General features: G+C 49.3%; 3 protein-coding genes across 5 annotated transcripts in view; 2 read left to right on the forward strand and 1 right to left on the reverse strand.

Moving 5' to 3' along the window:
• Window positions 1–346: 346 nt before the first annotated feature.
• cnpy2 (canopy FGF signaling regulator 2) lies at window positions 347–5159 on the forward strand. 3 transcript variants are annotated; one of them, XM_072249502.1, is made up of 6 exons: window positions 347–641; window positions 1307–1411; window positions 1700–1815; window positions 2051–2248; window positions 2940–3036; window positions 4866–5159. In XM_072249502.1, exons 2-6 carry the CDS (start codon window positions 1324–1326, stop codon window positions 4907–4909), a joined length of 543 nt encoding a protein of 180 aa, XP_072105603.1. In that variant the 5' UTR covers window positions 347–641; window positions 1307–1323; the 3' UTR covers window positions 4910–5159. The 3 variants fall into 3 exon arrangements, with proteins under 3 accessions (XP_072105603.1, XP_072105605.1, XP_072105604.1); XM_072249504.1 differs by lacking the exon at window positions 347–641 and adding an exon at window positions 765–834; XM_072249503.1 differs by lacking the exon at window positions 347–641 and adding an exon at window positions 781–812.
• LOC140191772 (probable ATP-dependent RNA helicase DDX23) overlaps window positions 2492–20293 on the forward strand; it is a 126172-nt gene continuing 108370 nt past the window's right edge. The window contains exon 1 of the mRNA XM_072249500.1: window positions 2492–2499. The gene's annotated coding sequence lies outside the window, so the exon portion shown is untranslated. The remainder of the gene's footprint in view (window positions 2500–20293) is intronic.
• Window positions 3183–14972, reverse strand: mob4 (MOB family member 4, phocein). The gene is made up of 8 exons (XM_072249501.1): window positions 14868–14972; window positions 13740–13802; window positions 11476–11576; window positions 10647–10689; window positions 10210–10296; window positions 8693–8772; window positions 8068–8179; window positions 3183–6826 (listed from the first exon to the last, which is right to left on the reverse strand). The coding sequence occupies exons 1-8, from the start codon at window positions 14916–14918 to the stop codon at window positions 6695–6697; spliced, it is 669 nt and encodes a 222-aa protein (XP_072105602.1). The 5' UTR covers window positions 14919–14972; the 3' UTR covers window positions 3183–6694.

Consider the following 20293-nt stretch of genomic DNA (forward strand, 5'->3'; position numbering starts at 1 on the left):
ACCAACAGAACAGCCTGTGTGTAACTCACTGCTGGCCTGACAGCGACACCCACCGGCGATCCGGTCTGTTTGGCCTCAACTGCCGCCCATAGTTGATTTTGTTACTGTCTGTGGGAACCAGCTGTGCATCAATCGGCTGTTCCCTTTCCCCACCATCCCGCCCCGTCGACTGTAAACAATTAGTCTTTTCCCAAACTACCAGCGTTGTTATCCACTCCCCTTGGTGAAATGATCTGCATGGATGGTGTGCCTCGATACATGCCCAATAATAAAGTAATTTACCAATTTACAAAAGTTTTACTCTGCGCAAAGTTTACTCGGGAGGGAGGGAGGGAGGGGAAGAACTGCAAGATTTGGCGTTACAGTGGGTCGGTTGCTGGACGACACAGGAGGGCTGAAATGGCTTCGTTCCACTGAGCGGGGACAGCACTGAAGCGAATGGATTGAGGGCATCTTCCGAACCTTCATTTACCCCCTGCAACTACCACTTGCCCACGTAGAACTAGATGCCACGTTGGAGGGAGGGGAGGTCCTGGATACGAGGACCCTACCTCAGACGGCTGACCAACGAACAGCCTGTTGCAAGCATCAGTAGGGGAAGATCTCTTCCACTGCAAATCTGCCATCGCCACAGCTCTGGGGTACTCGCTGCTATTTTACCGGGGGGGGAGGGAGAAAAGGAACCACCGACTCTTGTTTCCTGGGCAGTAACGCACCGGACCGCAGGTCTGTCTGCACCGGGAGCAGGCGGATGTTCCCAACATCTGGGAGCCATGTAGCATATACCGAGCGTGAAACCGACAGGAACTCCGGTACCTCGCAACTACCATTGAGGTCCGCTGGGAAGTGTAATGTCCGTAAACAGCCGGGCAAAAAAAAACACCCCTGAACTTTGGTTTGATTGGTCTTTTACGATTGTTTCGCGGAGTAGTTTGCTGGTGGTGTTGCAGTTACTCCAGCCTCTGCAGGGTTTCCTTACCGTTAGTTTGGTATCGAGTTAGTTGCATTCGCCTATTGCACATTGTTACTTTGTATTGCAGTCAGTGTTGTTGCACTCACTATCATATTTGCCTGTTAGAGTTTGCTACTTTGTTGCACTCCCGTGCTGCAGTAGCATTCAGTATTGGTTCAGTGTTTTCTGTGAAGCGATGTTGCTATTTGTGAAGTTAGCCCTGGGATTTGTGAAGTTAGCTCCATCTCTCGGTGTTACGGAGTTCAAGGACCGAGAGCGCGCCTGTGAACTCCCGCCCGCTGTAGGAGGGAATGGAGCGTCGTTCTAACGGCCTGTCCTGTCTTCCCGGTGCAGGGCCCGGACTGGACGTGATGCCGATCTCCGTCTACCTGATCCTGGTCTTCGGCTCCCTCTGGGGGCCCGGCTTGGCCAGGAGATCGGCCGACCTGTATTGTGGAGGTGAGCGACTCCACTCCCAACAAGGGGGTGGAGGAGAGGGATAGTAGAGAATTGAAAGGAGGATAGACGAGGATGGTAGGGAGAGGGGGAGGGAGGGGTTTGGGCGGAGAGGGTTGTGGGGGGAGGGTGTGTGGGGCGGGGGAGAGACAACCATCCTTACCCCGAAGGTGTGAAGGCTCTTACCCTACTCTTGATCTGAGGTGCTGCAGCCCAGGGTGTGGGTGGGAGAAACATAGACCCTGGGTGACCAAACACAACCCATTTCCGACTCTCCAAACCTCTCTGCAGTCTGCAGGGCGCTGGTGGACGAGATGGAGTGGGAGATCTCCAGGGTGAATCCGCAGAGGATGGTGGAAACCGGAACATTCCGCCTGGACCCCGAGGGCAGCCCCGTGGTCACACAGGTAGGTATGGACGGGGCGTTTGCTCACAGCGCTGCATGCCCCACTCCCCCTACAACCTCCCCCAACCCTCCCTCCGCTCCATCTCCACCCCTTTCCCACCGATGGGGATTGTTTTGGGGTGGTGATGGTGTGTCGGTGTGCGGAGGATATAGAAGAATCTCACTGACTTCTTTCTCGCTTCCCCCTCTATCTGCCTCTGTCCTTTCCCTGACTCCTCGCTCTTTTCCCACTTCAGGTCCCATACAGGCATTCCGAGGAGTTCCTGTTGGAGCTTCTAGCGAGGGTGTGCGAACGGATGCTCGAGTATGGTGAGCGGACGGACCCTGGCACCCTGCGGCAGACCTACCACCGGGTGGTGACCCGGGAAGGGCACAGGGTCCCGGCCCCCGACACTCGCACCACCCAGCACGTCACCTCCAGTTTACAGCAGGCGGTGGGTGACAGGGATTGGGTGGGGGGGGGGAGAAGATGGTCGTGAGTGGACGGAGCAGTTGTTATCTGGCAGTGTGGGGCAGGGTTTAGGAAAGGGGGCAGAGAAGTGAGGGGAGGGAGCGGAGGGTGAGCAGGGAAGTTGAGCTGTGTGGGTGGGGGTGTTAGAGATGAGGGAGCAAGTAAAGGGAAAAAAGGGTGGGGGAGGATGGAAGGGAGGGTACGTAGTTTAAGGTGGTAGGGGAGGAAGGAAAGGTTTGCGGGGGAGGGAGAGTTATTATCGTCACCTGTACTAGTGAAAATCTTGTCTTGCATACTGTTCATACAGATCAGATCATTACACAGTAGAACAAGGTAAAACAATAACAATGCAGAATAAAATGTAACGGTTATGATGTATACCTTAACAAAATAGATTGTGAGGTCTGGAGTGCATCTTATGGTACAACAGGTTCATTTGCTGTTAGTTTGGCAGGGCCGTCTTCTCCTTCAGCCCCTAGAGATTTAAATGCGGCTGAGGGGAGGGTCACGGGGTTGGATTTTGGGGGAGGTTCGTGGGTGAGGGAAGAGGACCAGTAGGGAATGTTCACCTTCCAGGGGAGGGGAGCATCACTCTGGCAAGGTGTGTAATGGTACCCAGCCCACAGAATGCTCATCTCCCACCCTCACCCTTACCCTGTCCCTTCCTCTTGCAGTGTGAGAAACTTGTTGAAGAATATGAGGACGAGTTCATTGAGTTCTTCTCCCGTGAGTCTAACAACGTGAAGGACCGACTGTGCAGTAAACGGACAGGTGAGTCCCTCAGCTCACCCCTCCTCCATCAGATTACCAACAGTCCATGAACACTATTTTGCCGCCTTCTTACACATTCTTATAATTTGTAGTAATTTTGTCTTGCTCTGCATTGCTGCCGCAAAAAAAATTTCAGAATATGCATTCAGTGGCCACTTTATTACATACATCTGTACACCAGCTCTTTAATACAAATATCTAATCAGCCAATCATGTGGCAGCAACTCAATGCATAAAAGCATGCAGACATGGTCAAGAAGTTCAGTTGTTGTTCAGACCAAACATCAGAATGGGGAAGAAATGTGATCTAAGTGACTTGCCAGACAGGGTGGTTTGAGTATCTTGGAAACTGCTGATCTCCTGGGATTTTCATGCACAACAGTCTTTGGTGTTTACAGAGGATGGTGAGACATATAAAAAGCATCCAGTGAGCGGCAGCTCTGTGGGTGAAAATGCCTTGTTTATGAGAGAGGTCGGAGGAGAATGGCCAGACCGGTTCAAACTGACAGTAACTCAACATTACAACAGTGGTGTGCAGAAGAGCAACTCTGAACATGCAATACATTGAACCTTGAAGTTGATAGGCTACAACAGCAAAAGGCCACACCAGGTTCCACTCCTGTATCTAATAAAGTGGCTACTGAGTGTATATCAGTGATAACAAACATGATTCTGATTCTCTGTGCCTGCCTCTCTCACTCAGTGTTTCTCCATCCCTCTTCTTCTCCTCCCTCCCTGAACCTGGGTCTTTGCACCTACCCTCCTCCTCCCTCCCACGTTAGAAAACCAGAACAGAATGTGCAACCAACAAGGCAGGTAGATCATAACTGGTTTGCCCTACAGCAACCCAATCAATCCATTAGGCTCAGGGTTAGAAAGTTTATGGATGACACCACTAAACAGATTCCATGACCTATTGTCAGTAATAATAAACCTGATTTTTAAGTATGTGTTGGACCAGAACTAAACACAATACTCTAAGTGTGGTCTAACCAGAGTTTTGCAGAGCTGCAACATTACCTCACAGCTCTTGAACCCAACACCCCCTCTCTCCCCAAACTAATGAAGGCCAACACCTCATAGGCCTTCTTAACCAGCCTTGAGCATCTGTGGGAAACACCCGGGGACGTGCAGACTCCATGCACAGGCAGTGCCAGAGGCTGGGATTGATCCTGGGTCACTGGAGCTGTGAACCAGCAGCTTCACCAGCTGTGCTGCCAATGTGTTCAAGGGGGAAGATAAACACCAGGTGGAGCTGGTCACTTCCGGAAGTCACAGCTGTGGGATGCATTGTGGCCATTGAGAGGGCAGACAGGTTGTCAATTTAACAGCTCATCTGAAAGACCAGTCCTAATGCTGGGCCATGATTGTAACATTGCACCTGAATGAAGGTTAGCATAGTGACCACCGACTCGAGTCCCCAGCATCGACCCTTATCCTTCTGTGGCCCTTTTGCGGATGACACAACACCCCTCTGAGTGATCTCAGCACAAACAATGATCTGTGCAAAGTTACTGATGGGCACCTTGTCCGGGGCAGCATGGTAGTGCAATGCTTTACAGAGTGAACAATTGATAGATCATCATTCAATTCCCTCTGCTGTTTGTAAGGAGTTTGTATGTTCTCCCTGTGACTGTGTGGGTTTCCTCCACGTGCTTCAGTTTCCTCCCAAATTCCAAAGATGAACAGTTAGGGTTAATAAGTTGTGAACACGCTATGTAGATGCTGGAAGCATGGAGACAGTTGTAGGCTGCCCTCAGCACACGCTCGGACTGTGTTGGTCGTTGACACAAATGACACATTTCACTGTTTGCATTGATTTTCCACAGATCTTTGTGACCATGCACTCCACATCCACCATGACGAGCTCTGAGAACAGATTCTCTCCATCAACTTCCCGCAGGGAGTAGGGGAGGGTGTTCCAGCCTGGGGAACAGCAGTCTGCCACAGGGCTGGTACTGCAGAGGAAGACCAGCCAGTTGTGGAGCGTCGGAGACAGTGGAACGTTGGTCTACCCACTCAGAGTGACCCCCACACTTGGCCGGCATGAGCCCTCCTTCGCTGAGGACCAGCCAAGGCAGCGTCTTACTCTAGGAACAGTTTACTAAAATAAAGGACACTCAGGAACAATAAATAGCTGGTTGTCTATTTCCATCACTACCTGGCCGAGCCTTCTGTCTGCTTCCCAACACCACCCTGCGCCCTGCGGTTTAACACCCACCACACTGCCCGACAAATTCCATCTGGATAAATAAGCCTTCAATCCCTCACCCATTTAAAGCTTCTTCTTGGGGTCAGACACAGAGTGAATCTCCATCCACACCATCCCATCACACACTCCTGGGGTCAGACACAGAGTGAATCTCCCTCCACACCGTCCCATCACACACTCCCAGGGTCAGACACAGAGTGAATCTCCCTCCACACCGTCCCATCACACACTCCCGGGGTCAGACACAGAGTGAATCTTCCTCCACTCTGTCCCATCACCCACTCCCAGGGTCAGACACAGAGTGAATCTCCCTCCACACTGTCCCATCACACACTCCCAGGGTCAGACACAGAGTGAATCTCCCTCCAGAGTGTCCCATCACACACTCCCAGGGTCAGACACAGAGTGAATCTCCCTCCACACTGTCCCATCACACACTCCCAGGGTCAGACACACAGTGAATCTCCCTCCACACCATTCCATCACACACTCCTGGGGTTATACACAGAGTGAATCTCCCTCCACACTGTCCCATCACACACTCCTGGGGTTATACACAGAGTGAATCTCCCTACACACTATCCCATCACACACTCCCAGGGTCAGACATAGAGTGAATCTCCCTCCACACCGTCCCATCACACACTCCCGGGGTCAGACACAGAGTGAATCTTCCTCCACACCGTCCCATCACACACTCCCGGGGTCAGACACAGAGTGAAGCTCCCTCCACACCGTCCCATCTCACACACTCCTGGGGTCAGACACAGAGTGATGCTTCCTCCACACTGACCCATCACATGATCCACAAATGGCAAAGCACCAACACTGACTGGAGGAGTTAATACAGTTTGTTGTTTTTTTTTAAAACATCGAGAAGACAAAGAACAGAGCAATGATAACTTTACATAAATAACTGAACACGTCAGGTACTAGGCGAGTCTAGCACTGGTAAAATGGTCATTAATTAGGGAGAGTGTGAATCAGCTGAGAGGGGAGGGGTTTACACTGATTACCATCTCAGCTCTGTGTCAGAGTGCGGGTTGGCACGTTAATCCTCATGTTAACACGATTGGATAAGAACAGTGGCAGTCGTTCAATCAGCATCTGCAGTGAGAGAATCCGGTCTGAGGACATCAGTCCTCTGCCCACAGACGCTGCCTGACCTGATGAGTTTTTTCTCGAACATCATTCTCCGGAGACAATGAAGCTGCAAGGAGGGAGTCGGGGTCCCTGTGGAATGAAGAGGGGAGTCTAATTCTGCTTCAATGTTCATTGATCTAGGCAAAAAAATGGGATAATGGGTCTGTGCTATTGAAAGGGGGCAACACAGATTTGGGTGAGATGAGAAAGGGTCTCCCCATGGGTGAACAGGGGCCTCACGGTGGTTAGCAGATGGGGGGGGGGGAAGAAGAGGGGAGATGTGCTGGTGGGATTGCCCTGGACTTAGGCCTCACTCTCTCCAGCTGTGGTGTTCTGCACCTCCTCTTCCAGGATGGGAACGATGAGGTTGTCCTTGGACATCAGGTTGTACTTGATCACAAACTTGGTGAATCGGTGACACAGGAAGGTCTCATTCTGTAGTGGGGATGTAGGAGGGATGGTAATTAGAGACATCAGGCAGTACAAACCCCACCCAGCCATAGTACCACCGCTAGAACCTACTCCCCACAGCACCACCAGCTGATCACATTAGCCCTAGGCAGTGTGAGGGAGGAACAGGGCATGATTTGACATCCCCACACTGGAAAGAATAGGGGTAGCCCACTCGGCCTCTTACACCTAGCCCCATTTGTGCGCTCAGCACCACCGTCCTGCACCAGTAACTCTGTTCCCTTTGACTTTAACCTACTGGTGGAGATAGCTCCACCTTGTTACCTACTCCTCAGGGCCTGACGTCTTATAGATCTCTTCTCATCCTTCTATGCACAACACAGTTTCTTTAGCTGCTTCCTCAAAACCCCTTCCCTTCACTGCAGTGTGTACCGTCTACAACACAACTCTCTCCCCCCACCACAAATACTCCCTCCCTTCACCATCATCTACAGAACCCACTGCGGTCACTTGCCCCACCTACTCCAACAGCCCCTTCCAAACCTCCCCACCTCTCCCCAACTTGGAAGAGAAACACTATACTCTGGAGGTTCTGTGGAATTCATTGCCACAGATGGGTGTGGAGGCCATATCATTGGGTATATTTAAAGCAGAGGTTGATAGGTTCTTGATTAGTCATGGCAGCAAAGGCTACAGGGAGAAGAGAGAAGAATGGGGTTCAGAGGGATAATGCATCAGCCATGATTGAATGGTGAAGCACTCGATGGGTCAAATGACCTAATTCTGGTCCTCTATTGATGGGATGAGGCAGAATAACAGTTTGGCATGTACTAGATGGGTTGAAGGGTCTGTAGTACGCTACAGCAGAGAAACATCTCAGTTGTGGAGTGAACACACTTACAAGGTGGGGGTGTGTAAGGGAGCTCTGTAAACACACACAGAGTGGGGAATGGATGAGGGGAGATCTATGTCTTATGGAGGTTGCCCCTTCCTACACCATCAGATTGAAATAAATTGACTGTCTTGCCTGTTTATATCCTGGGAAATCCCTCTTCGACAGTGCTATGGGAGCACCCTTACCATATGACCCCCTTCCTGGCTTTCCTCAGGGACCCGTAGGGAGGGACAATAAATGCCGGTCAAACCAGACACACTAAAGATAAAGACATTCCCCATCATCTAAACAAAAATGGAGCAGGTCAGAGGATATGGGGACTTCATCTCCTGTTCCCATCCTCTTTCCCGCCAACAGTGTGATGACTCACCTCGTAATCGTCGAAGATCTGGCGGTGGTGGAAGTAGGCGTGGGAGAAGATGCGGTAAATCCTGCGACAGACGGAGCCCAGCTTGGCCACGGAGGATTCCTTAATGCTGACTCTATGGGACCGAGGACAGTACTGTCAGCATTCCAGGGCAGATCACTGGGTGGCAGGGGGGAGCCGGGGACAGGTAGAGTGTGGATTATAGGAGGGAAAGATGGATTGGGTGGGAGTGTGGGGCTCAGAGACGGGTAGGTAGGACAGGACCACAGCCACCAGACACACAGGGAGGGGGGATGGAGTGTGGGGACTGTATGGGTAGTGAGTTGGGGAGCAAATGCACACACAAGGTGGGGGTGTGTAAGAGAGATCTATAAACACACACACAGAACTCCCAGGTAAGATGGGCTCTCCATGGGGAGAGTATGCGAGGATCAGGGATGTGGAGCTGGGGATTTATGGGTCAGGGGTTCAAAGGTTAGGGTGCATGTCCCTTGTCACCTGATCCTCAATGCTGGGGTCAGGGACACTGATCTGGTTCATTGATGAAAAGGGTCTCCCCGTGGATGAAGTGGGGGGACCTCCCCTGGCCAACTGGAGCATGTGAGAGTCCGCAGAGCCAGGTACCTACCTGCTGGGAAAGTACTTGTTACTGTTGAGCAGGCAGGCAGCTCCATCCAGAGTGTGTCTCGTGTAGTCAATAGCAGGGCACTGAAAGCAGAGATCACAGTGAGTGGAGGGGAGGGAATGTGGCAGGGTAGAGAGTGAGGGAGAAGATGGGGGGGGAGAGCACAGTGAAGGGGGATGGAGGGAAGTGGAGAGGGTGGTGAAAAGGGGAAGGAGGGGAGAAGGAGGGACAGAGCACTGAAGGGGGATGGGGAAGGGGAGAGGAGACGGAGAGAGCGATGAAGGGAAAAGGAGAGCAGTGGGAGGGGAGAGGCTGAGCAATGTGGTTGAGGGAGGGAGAGCATGGTGAAGTGGAAGGGAATGGTGGGGAAAGGGAGAGCAGTGGGTGAAAGTGAGGGGGAGAGAGGGTTGATGGCAATAACGTTCTTGTGCACAAATTACTTTTAGGCAGCCAGTTCCTGGTTGGGAAGGTATGTTGGAAGTTCAGAAATATGTAAGGGTTGATATGGGGTTTTGGGTAAAGCCACAGCTGCAGTTTGGGTCCTCTGATTTAAGGACACACTGTCACTGGAGGCAGTCCTAAGGAGATATATTGGGCTAATTCCTGGGACCAGAAGGTTGTCCCATCAGAAGGGGGTGGACAGCTCGGGTCTGTATTCCTGTGGAGTGTAAAGGAACGAGGAAGTACTTTATTCCAACACTTGGACCCCAAGGGGAGGTGATATGAGATGTAGGAGAGTCTTGAACGAGTAGACAGTTACAGGGTTGGGGACGGGCATTTAACACTGACACTGTGGGAACTACTCTCAGAGGGAGGAAATTCTCTACTCCTCCCTAGAGAGAGTGGAGGCCTGATCACTGAGGGGGGATGTAAAGAGTTGGGAGATAAATGTTTAAAAGATGGCTGGGAGGAGATTATGGGCTGTTGGGAACAAAAGGGTGGATAAGGCCTGGGGTACCAAATGGTGGGACAGGATAAAGGAACTGAGTGACAGTTCCTATCGCCTCCCCATCTCCCCATATCAACAGCTTCAGGTTACTGCACCGGGGAAATCCACCCCCGCTCCAGTCTCTCCCATCTCTCCCTGTAACTGCAATGTTCCCACATCCTGGCATCACTGGAACTGGAGTTGGTGCTCCAGCGCAGGTGCTCTGACTGGAGTTATGCAACAGGCCCTTTGGCCCATTGAGTCCTTGTGATAATCAAGTATCCACATTCCCTGGCCCCCTTTTAAATCACCATATTTCCTTACATCATGAAGGAGGCCATTTCGGCCTATCGGGCCCCAGTTTCATGACCCAGTCTCCTGTTCCTTCAGGGATGGGACTGTGGATTTCAGGAGGTGCCTCTGCAGGAGAGCTCGGTCAGGGCAGGAGGAAAGTTGGTGGGTGGTGGGGGGGTGGAGGAGTGGTTGGGCTATTGTTCAACCAGAGACCTGTGGCTGCTTCACCAGCCAGGGAACACTCGTCACAGCAGAACACTTCTCCCACCCAGCCCCCGGTGGCAACAGGCCTGCCTACCTCCTTTGGGGTCTTGTGTGCGGCACACAGGAAGATCCACTGCTCTGTTGCCGTCATCTGGGTGCAGGTGTCGGAATGGCACTCACTCTACAGAGAGAACACAGAAAGACAGGTCACATCACCGGGACACATTTGAGTGAGGGACAGAGAAAGAGAGAGAGAGAAACAGGACATGTTACTGGGACATGCTGGCAGGAGACAAGAGTCAAAGAAACACGTGACATGGAGTGCAGACAGGGACAGAGACACACAGACAGAGTGAGCATGAGATCAACAGACAGAGAGAGAGAAACAGACAAAGGGGCACATGCATACAGAGGGGGGAGAAGGGGGAGTGAACATGAGACGCACAGCCCTGCAGATAAAGTTAAAAAGTAGTCGATGCTCTGTCTTAGGGGAGCTCATCATCCTTGAACCTTGCTGAGGAGTTAACTTACTTGTAGTTTCACAGCCAAGTCGTTCAGTTCCAAGCAAAACTGCCTGAAATAAAACCCAAGTTCATTGTTTATTAGGTTGAGGCAAACACTTGAACATAACCTTCCAATGTGAACACATCAGCACTATCCCATTCTTGGCATCCTTTCCGTTTAGCACCCATTTTAAAATTCTCATCAACTGTCTGGAAATACTGACTCAGCACCATCCTATTTCTGTGACCCTCTCCAGCCCTCACATCCCTCCTCCACTATTTCTGCCTCTGTCATCAGTGGTCATTCAGCTGCATGCACACCAACCAGATTTATTTCCCTCCCCACTGAGGACTGGGTGAGAGCATGGGTGAAGGGCTGGGCGAGTGTGAGAGTCTAGATGAGAGTGAGGGACAGGGAAAGGGTGAAGTACAGGTGGGACAGAAAGAGCAGGGCACAGGGGAGTGGAACTCAGTCGCTCAAATGGCCAGCACGCTCCCATTGGTGCTCAGTGTTAACAATCGGAGGCACCGTAGATGGCAGATGCTGGAACACGAAGCAACACAGGAGAATCAGGAGGAACCCACTGGACCAGGAGTCAGAATTGAACAGCAGATGTTTGTGGGCAAGACCCTTCACTCACATGAAGTGACCCTTCAATGCTGAAGAGTCCATTGCTGATGTTGCCTTACCTACTTAGTTCCTTGTATTGCTATAAATGGATGAGATTTTAATTTAGATGTCTGTGGGCACACACCAGTGGAAGTGGTGGGTCAGACTACATCCACTTCACTACCCCTACACCCTTCCCCAACCCCAACTCTGCCTTGGGCCACTATGATCCCAGCAAGGCCCTCACCGGAGATGCTCATATTTCCAGACGCCCTCATCCTGCCCCTCCGGTGGTTCCAGGATCTTCTCGATGTCCGATGCGTCATCGCGGATGCTCTGCTGGATGTACTATGGGTGGAGGGGGAAAGGGGGGGTGGAGAGTGGGGGGAGTGATGGGTGAGGGGAGGGCAGGAAGAGAGAGAGAGAGAGAGAAGGGGGTTGATTCTGGGATTGAAAGGCTTATCATATCAGGAGCTCTGGGTTTGTACTCTGGAATTCAGAAATATTACGTGGTGGGGGGTTGTTCTCATTGAAACCTGCCGAATGTTGAAAGGCGTCGATAAAGTGGATGTATCCTAAGACATAGGAACTGAATTTGGCCATCCAGCCCATCAAGTCCACTCCACCATTTCATCATGGCTGATCCTGGATCCCATTCAACCCCATACACCTACCTTGGCATATCCCCTTTGACTTCTACAAATTTTTATCAATGCACCATAGGAAGCATTTTATAAAGATGCACCACAGCTTGGTACAGCAACTGCTCTGCCCATGACTGCAAGAAACTGCAGAGAGTTACAGATAGAGCTCAAAACATCACAGGAACCAGCCTCCCCTCCATGGACTCTGTCTGTGCTTCGTTGCCTCAGTAAAGCTGCCAGGATAATCGAACAGCCCACCCACCCCAGACATTCTCTCTTCTACCTCCCATCAGGAGAAACACGTACCACTAGGCTCAAAGACAGATTCTATTCCATGGTTATAAGGCTCTTAGATGGACCTCTTGTATGACCAGTTTCACTTTATTCTTTATTGTTATAGTTTTACCTCAATGCTTCTGTGTAATGATCTGATCTGTATGAACAGTACACAATCGGAGGCACCGTAGACGGCAGATGCTAGAACACGAAGCAACATGGGAGAATCAGGAGGAACTCACTGGACCAGGAGTGAAAGACAAGCATTTCACTCTTGGTACATGTGACAATAATAAACCAATTTCACTTTCTTCAACTCTCCTGCTGGTGGTAACATCTCCATTTCTACCCTGTAATGTCCACTCGGGATCCGAATTTGTAATTTTGTTTATTATTGTCACATGTACATACCAAGATGAAATATACAACTTGTTCTGCGTGATATCCATACAGATAATTTCAAGACACAAGTACACTGACGTAGTACAAGTGAAAAGGAATAACCGAATGCAGAATAAAGTGTTACAGAGAAAGTGCAGTACAGGCAGACAATAAGGTGTAAGGTCACAATGAGGTAGATTGTGAAGTCAAGTGTGAAGGTCACTGGAACAGGTTTATTCTTGTTGCATGTACTGTGATACAGTGAAAAGCTTGTCTTCCATACTGTTCACACAGATCAAATCATTACACAGTGTGTTGAGGTAGAACAGGGTAAAACAATAACAGAATGCAGAATGTAGAGGTCAAAAGGCCATCTTAGAGAACAGTTTAACATCCTACTAACAGTGGAGTAGAAACTGTCCTTCAACCTGGTGGTGCGTGCTTTCAGGATTTTGTATCTTCTGTCCGATGGGAGAGGGGTGAAGAAAAGAGAATGTCCAGTGTGGGTGGGGTCTTTGGTGACGTTGGCAGCTTTACTGAGACAGTGAGAAGTGTAGACAGAGTCCATGGAGGGGAGGCTGGTTTCTGTGATGTGCTGAGCTGTGTCCACAACTCTCTGCAGTTTCTTGTGGTCACAGGCAGAGCAGTTGCTGTACCAAGCTGTAATCCAGACAGGATGCTTTCTATGGCGCATCGATAAAAATTGGTAAGGGTTGGTGGGAAATGCTGAATTTTTTTAGCCTTCTGAGGAAGTACAGGGTCAGGACAGGCTATTGACCAACTCTTTTGTTTAACTAATACTGAGGGAAAGGTTGATGTCAGAACACCACGCCACTAGGCTATCTCCTTCCTGTACTCCAATGCGTCCTTATTTGATATGTGGCACACTACAGTGGTATCATCTGCAAACATGTACATGGAGCTAGAGCAGAATCTGGTCATGCAGTCACAAGATTATTGAGGGGTCATTTAACACTGAGGTATGTAAGGACTTCTGCTACAGACAGTGGGGGAAATCGCTGGAATTCTCTGCCCTCAAGGGTTGTGGAGGCCTGATCACAGGTGTAAGTTAAATAAGAGCTTTGGGTTTAGCAATGCACTTGGAACACCACTTCCACGCTGCGGTTTTCCCACAGTGCCACACTGGTCACTGGTGCTCCAATGCTCAGGAACCTTGAACAGAGTGCAGGGCGACTCTGGACGTACTCACCTGCTGCACAGCCAGGGTGCTGTCCATCTCATCCAATGACTCATTAGGCCAGTTGTAGAAGTCCTAGAGGATGGAGTGAAGCAAAACTGTAGGTGAGGAGGCTGGCCCAGTGATCAATCGATAGCATAGAAGCCAGTATAACGCTTTACAGTGCCAACTACTGGGGTTCAATTCTGCCACTGTCTGTAAGAAGTTTGTGACTGCGTGGGTTTCCTCCCACATTCCAAAGATGTATGATGTATGAGTTCGGGTTAGTAATGCTGTGGGAATGCTATGTTGGCATGAACCCACAGGGGGAGGAAGCAGAGGGATTAATGGAGAGCAAAAAAGGTGTGAAGGAGGATGTGGGGGGGGGGAGCTCCAACTAGAGAGGTTGGGAATACTAAACAAGGAAAGGGACTGCAAGCAAGACAGCATAACTGGGGTAGTGTAATGAGGGCATGGGGAAGTTACTGGAGGGGTCAAGTGAGTGAGGGTGTAGGGATGATGTGGATGAGATCAGGGGTGTGGTGATGGAGTAGGAAAATAGTGAATGGGGTGAAGAAGGTGATGGTCATGCGGGTAAATAGGATGATGAGGGGCAATGGCAACAAGGGGGTGGGGGTTGGAGGAGCAAATGTGGTGAAGTTGAGGAGGGATGATGGTGACAGGTGTAATTAGAGGGAGTGAAGGTGGGATGGGAGTTTGTAAGGGTGGGACTGAAAGGGGGAAGGTGATGGGGGATGGAGGGACTGACGTGATGGGGTTGAGAAGGGGTGATGGTGACGGGAGCGATAAGGGGTTCAGAGATGCGGGAGCGATTGGAGAAGAGGGGAGATGATGATGGTGAAGAGGGTGCTGAGGAAGATTAATGGAGAGGCGAAGGGAAGGGGCCGGGTATGTGATGGACGGTCCTTACATCCAATCGGTAGGGCGCCATCTCTAAACCGGCAAATAGCAAGCGGAGGGTGGGAACATCCTGTGGCGACCCAACCAATCAGCACGGAACCGGGGCCCCGTGCCCCTGAATTTGGGCGGATACCCTCGGACTCCTCACACTGGGTCTCTTTCTCCCTCTCCCTCCCCCCTCAGATCCTGGGCGGGGATCACTTGCCGCTTAGCACCTCCGACTGTCCCCCAGCTCCTCACCTGGGCTTTAGTGCCTGGCCTGTTTCTCCTCAGCAAGACGGTGGCCGCCATCCCGAGCAACACCCAGCTTCCCCTGAACCCGGATGTAATTAAAGGCGCCTCCTTCCTTCCCGGCGGTGGTGCCGACACAAATTAAATCGTTCTGTACTCCTAAAGGGAAGTGCACTGGCAGCGAAGAAAGGTGCGCCTTTGCGCCCCCAAGTGTTAGCGCACGGATCGCGGGTAGAGTAGCAATTTAATTCCCCTCCACCTCACATTCACCTCTCTCTCCAGCTGATCCTTACCATTGTTCCACTTCATTCTCATCTCCCCTCCAGCTCTTCCTCACCTTAAATAAGTGAAGTTATCCCCTCTTGTTCAAGAGCCTGATGGTCGAGGGATAGTAACTGTTCTTGAACCTGGTGGTGCAAGTCCTAAGGCTCTCGTACCTCCTACCTGACGGCAGCAGTGAGAAAAGAGCATGGCCTGGGTGGTGAGAACATAAGAAATAGGAGCAGGAGTAGGCCATCTGGCCCATCGAGCCTGCCCCACCATTCAATAAGATCATGGCTGATCTGTCCATAAACTCAGCTCCATCTACCTGCCTTTCCCCCATAACCCTTAATTCCCCTACTATGTAAAAACCTATCTAACTGTATCGTAAATATATTTAGTGAAGAAGCCTCAACTGCTTCCCTGGGCAGAGAATTCCACGGATTCACCACTCTCTGGGAAAAATAGTTTCTCCTCATCTCCGTCCTAAATCTTCTCCCCTGAATCTTGAGGCAATGTCCCCTAGTTCTAGTCTCACCTACCAATGGAAACAACTTTCCTACTATCTTATCTATCCCCTTCAAAATTTTGTATGTTTCTATAAGATCCTGTCTCATTCTTCTGAATTCCAGAGAGTATAGTCCCAGTTGACTCAATCTCTCCTCATAGGTTAACCCCTTCATCCCTGGAATCAACCTGGTGAACGTCCTCTGCACTGCCTCCAAAGCCAGTATATCCTTCCTCAAGTATGGAGACCAGAACTGCACACAGTACTCCAGGTGCAGCCCCACCAGTACCCTGTACAGTTGCAGCATGACCTCCCTGCTCTTGAATTCAATCCCTCTAGCAATGAAGGCCAACATTCTGTTTGCCTTCTTGATAACCTGTTGCACCTGCAAGCCAACCTTTTGGAATTCATGCATAAGCACTCCCAAGTCCCTCTGCACAACAGCATGCTGCAATCTTTCACCATTTAAATAATAATCTGTTCTTCTATTATTCCTTCCAAAGTGGATGATCTCACATTTACCAATGTTGTATTCCATCTGCCAGACCTTGGCCCATTCACTTAACCTATCTATATCCCTCTGCAGACTCTCCCCATCTTCTGTACAATTTGCTTTTCCACTCAGTTTAGTGTCATCAGCAAATTTTGCTACACTACACTCACTCCCCTCTTCCAAATCATCAATGTAAGTGGTAAACAGCTGCGGGCCCAGCACCAATCCCTGCAGCACCCCACTCACCACTGACTGCCAACCAGAGAAACGCCCATTTATACCAACTCTCTGCCTTCTATCAGTTAACCAATCCACTATCCATGCCAATACACTTCCTCCAATTCCATGCATCTGTATCTTATTTATAAGTCTCTTGTGCGGCACCTTATCAAATGCCTTCTGGAAATCCAAGTATATGACATCCACATGTTCCCCTCTATCCTCTTTAGAATCTTTGATGATGGATGCTGCTTTCCAATGGCAATGTTTCATGTCGATGTGCTCAATGGCTGGGAGGGTTTTACCCGTGATGTACTGGGCCAAATCCACTACCTTTTGTAGGATTTTCTGCTCAAAGGCATACCAGGCTGTAATGCAGCCAGTCAGCGCACTTTCCACCACACACCTATTGAAGTTTGCCAAGGTTTTCAATGACATGCTGAACCTCTGCAGACTCCTGAGGAAGTAGAGGTGCTGTTGTGCTTTCTTCACAATAATATTTATATGATGGGTCCAGGACAGGTCTATCTGGTATAGTGACACCCAGAAATTTAAAGTTAATGACCCTCTAAACTTCTGATCCTCCGATTAGTACTAGCTCACGGACCTCTAGTTTCCCTCTCCTGAAATCTACCATCAGTTCCTTGGTCTTATTTACATTGAGTGAGAAGTTGGCCATGGTGTTCACAACACCACGCTCCACCTTTGAAACACCAACAAACAACTGACCTTGTCCTTGCTAAGAATATCATATGCTATATACATTATTACTAATTTGAGACAGCCAGCGTCTATCACTGAGTAAGACAACAGCAGCAATTCGGGGGAGGGCTGGAATAATAGTTAAAAGCCCATCATGCTATCCTATAACATATTACTATGTAATTGAGGTGTCAGGGAGGGGTAGCACCTCTGGTGGGGGAACATGTCGCGTCCTTTTCAAGGCGGTTAGTCCACCTTTGGTCCCCACCTGGCACTCAGCTCTCACCTGTGGCTCCCCGTAGCTGTTTGCATGCGACAACGGCCACACCCCGGGCAACGGCTTCGACAAGCCGGCTAAACCAGGTGAGGGTAGCCGACAGGTCTCAAACCCTCGGTGAGATAGGGAGATGTCTATCCCAGCATGTGAAGACAGACTCCGGCGGATTGAGCGGACGAGACCAATGGAAGGTCCAACGTTCAAGAAGGCGGTCTCTGCAAGCGTCGTGGAACGTGTAGAGCAGGACAAGACACAGAAGACGTCCTGGTCATCCACTGCGCCTAGTCCCATCTCCAGCCATCTCGACTCTTGTCTTGCCACTGGATCCAGATGGGAATTGGGAAGAGAGAGTGAGGCTGACGCTGCGCAGCTCTCCCTCACTTAAATCCAAATCACGCGCTAGTCTCTGGTGAGCTTTCTTGCACCGGTGTCTATGTGTTTGGACCTGGATGAATATTGGTGAAGTTCACTCCTAGGAATTTGAAGTTCCCAACCCTCTTGTCCTCAACACTATTGATGTAGGCAAGAGTTTGTGCACCGTCAACACCCTCCTTCCTGAAGTCAATGGCTAACTCTTTGGTTTTGCTGATATTGAGGAAAAGGTTGTTGTCATAACATTATTTTGGATTTCCAGAGAAACACAACATGGTTCAGGGTATCATCATGGCAGAGGAGTGGGTTTGGACAGCAACTTTGAGAGCACCTAGCACCGGATGAGCAGGCTCCTATCAAAGTCAAAGTGGAGTTTATTGTTACCTGTATTCAGGTGCAGTGAAAAACTTGCTTGCAGCAGCATCACAGGCACAGAGCATCAGGTACACAACATTCACAAGAAAAATATAAATCAAACAAGGAAGATCACAATTAGAATAAAAAAGGTCCATTGGAGTCCTAGTGTTTCACCTTGGCTACCTGCTCCAGCCAATTCTTGCTGCTCCGAACCAGATCCCAAGTAACTTCAGATTTGACGGGGAAGGGAACAGAAGAGTAGTCAGCCCAATTGCCAAGGACCATGTCCTCACTTTTGCTGTAAATTACTCTTAGGCCATTTCAGTCCAGTCATAGTTGCTGATCGATTTGCGGATTGTCTGTGGGTCCAAGAAGGAGATGGTGCTTTACCCGCATACAGGAAAGCTTTGACTTGAGTAGCCCCGGTGCCTAGCATCGTCACACCCTCAAATACATCTATCCGGTGTTCGCCAATTCTGGTTAACAAAATGTGCCAGTGGAGGGAAGCAAGAAGTAAATTGTAGAACCTGGGCCTCTAAACCTCCTTCTGCAATTGGATCCTCAGCTTCCTAACTGGAAGACCACAGTCTGTGCAGATTGGTGATAACATATCCTTCTCGCTGACGATCAACACTGGTGCACCTCAGGGGTGTGTGCTTAGCCCACTGCTCTACTCTGTATATACACATGACTGTGTGGCTAGGCATAGCTCAAATATCATCTATAAATTTGCTGACGATACAACCATTGTTGGTAGAATCTCAGGTGGTGACGAGAGGGCGAACAGGAGTGAGATATGCCAGCTAGTGGAGTGGTGTCACAGCAACAACCTGGCACTCAGCGTCAGTAAGACAAAGGAGCTGATTGTGGACTTCAGGAAGGGCGAGACAAAGGAACACATACCAATCCTCATAGAGGGATCAGAAGTGGAGAGAGTGAGCAGCTTCAAGTTCCTGGGTGTCAAGATCTCTGAGGATCTAACCTGGTCCCAACATATCAATGTAGTTATAAAGAAGGCAAGACAGCAGCTACACTTTATTAGAGTTTGAAAAGATTTGGCATGTCAACAAATACACTCAAAACCTCCTATAGTTGTGCCGTGGAGAGCATTCTGACAGGCTGCATCACTGTCTGGTAATGGGGGGTGGAGGGGCTTCTGCACAGGACCGAAAGAAGCTGCAGTGGGTTGTAAATCTAGTCAGCTCCATCTTGGGTACTAGCCTACAAAGTACCCAGGACATCTTCAGGGAGCGTTGTCTCAGAAAAGCAGCGTCCATTATTAAGGACCTCCAGCACCCAGGACATGCCCTTTTCTCACTGTTACCATCAGGTAGGAGATACAGAAGCCTGAAGGCACACACTCAGTGATTCAGGAACAGCTTCTTCCCCTCTGCCATCCGATTCCTAAATGGACTTTGAACCCATGAACACTTTTTTAATATACAATATTTCTGTTTTTGCATGTTTTAAAAAATGTATTCAATATACGTAATTGATTTACTTGTTTATTTATTATTATTATTTATTTTTTCTCTGCTATATTATGTATTGCATTGAACTGCTGCTGCTAAGTTTAACAAATTTCACGTCACATGCCGTTGATAATAAACCTGATTCTAATTCTGATAGTGTCCCTTTAAATTAGAGCCCGCTGAATATTTCCAGCAGTTGTCTCAATACTTTACCAAGGTCATTACAGTACTTCAGTGTCTGAGAAGAACCATGGCTTATGATGCAAATCCTTTAAAGTTTCATTGCAAACTGAAGATTTTAGACTTATAAAATACATAATTTCGAGTTCAGTTAAACCAGGGTCAAACCAGTGAAGCAAACGAGTAACAGACTAAGCCCAGGCCACTCTATTGATGTTGTGCTATCCCTCAAGGATATTAATTTAATTCCTAATTATTTCAGGATATTAGCATGAATTATATAATGCACTTCTTAATACATTGAAATGAGACAATCAAATTATGTCTCATTTTATTGTATTATTTAAGACGTATAAAGTCAGTTTTATGTAATATATTTGGAAACGTCATGTTCTGTATTAATATATTTAAATATGATTGTAAATCGTCAGATTAACTTCATTTTTTCATTGCTTGTGCAATGCATGTGTCTTAAAATATGTGTCGTTTGTGCTTTGGGAAAATTTAATATTCATTAGCTTCCTCAATTGAGGGAAATAATATGCTAGCTGTCTGATTGACGAGCAGAAAGCCAATGAGGGGGCGGAAGGCCGA

Source organism: Mobula birostris, chromosome X (assembly GCF_030028105.1).
Source record: "Mobula birostris isolate sMobBir1 chromosome X, sMobBir1.hap1, whole genome shotgun sequence".
Taxonomy (NCBI): domain Eukaryota; kingdom Metazoa; phylum Chordata; class Chondrichthyes; order Myliobatiformes; family Myliobatidae; genus Mobula; species Mobula birostris.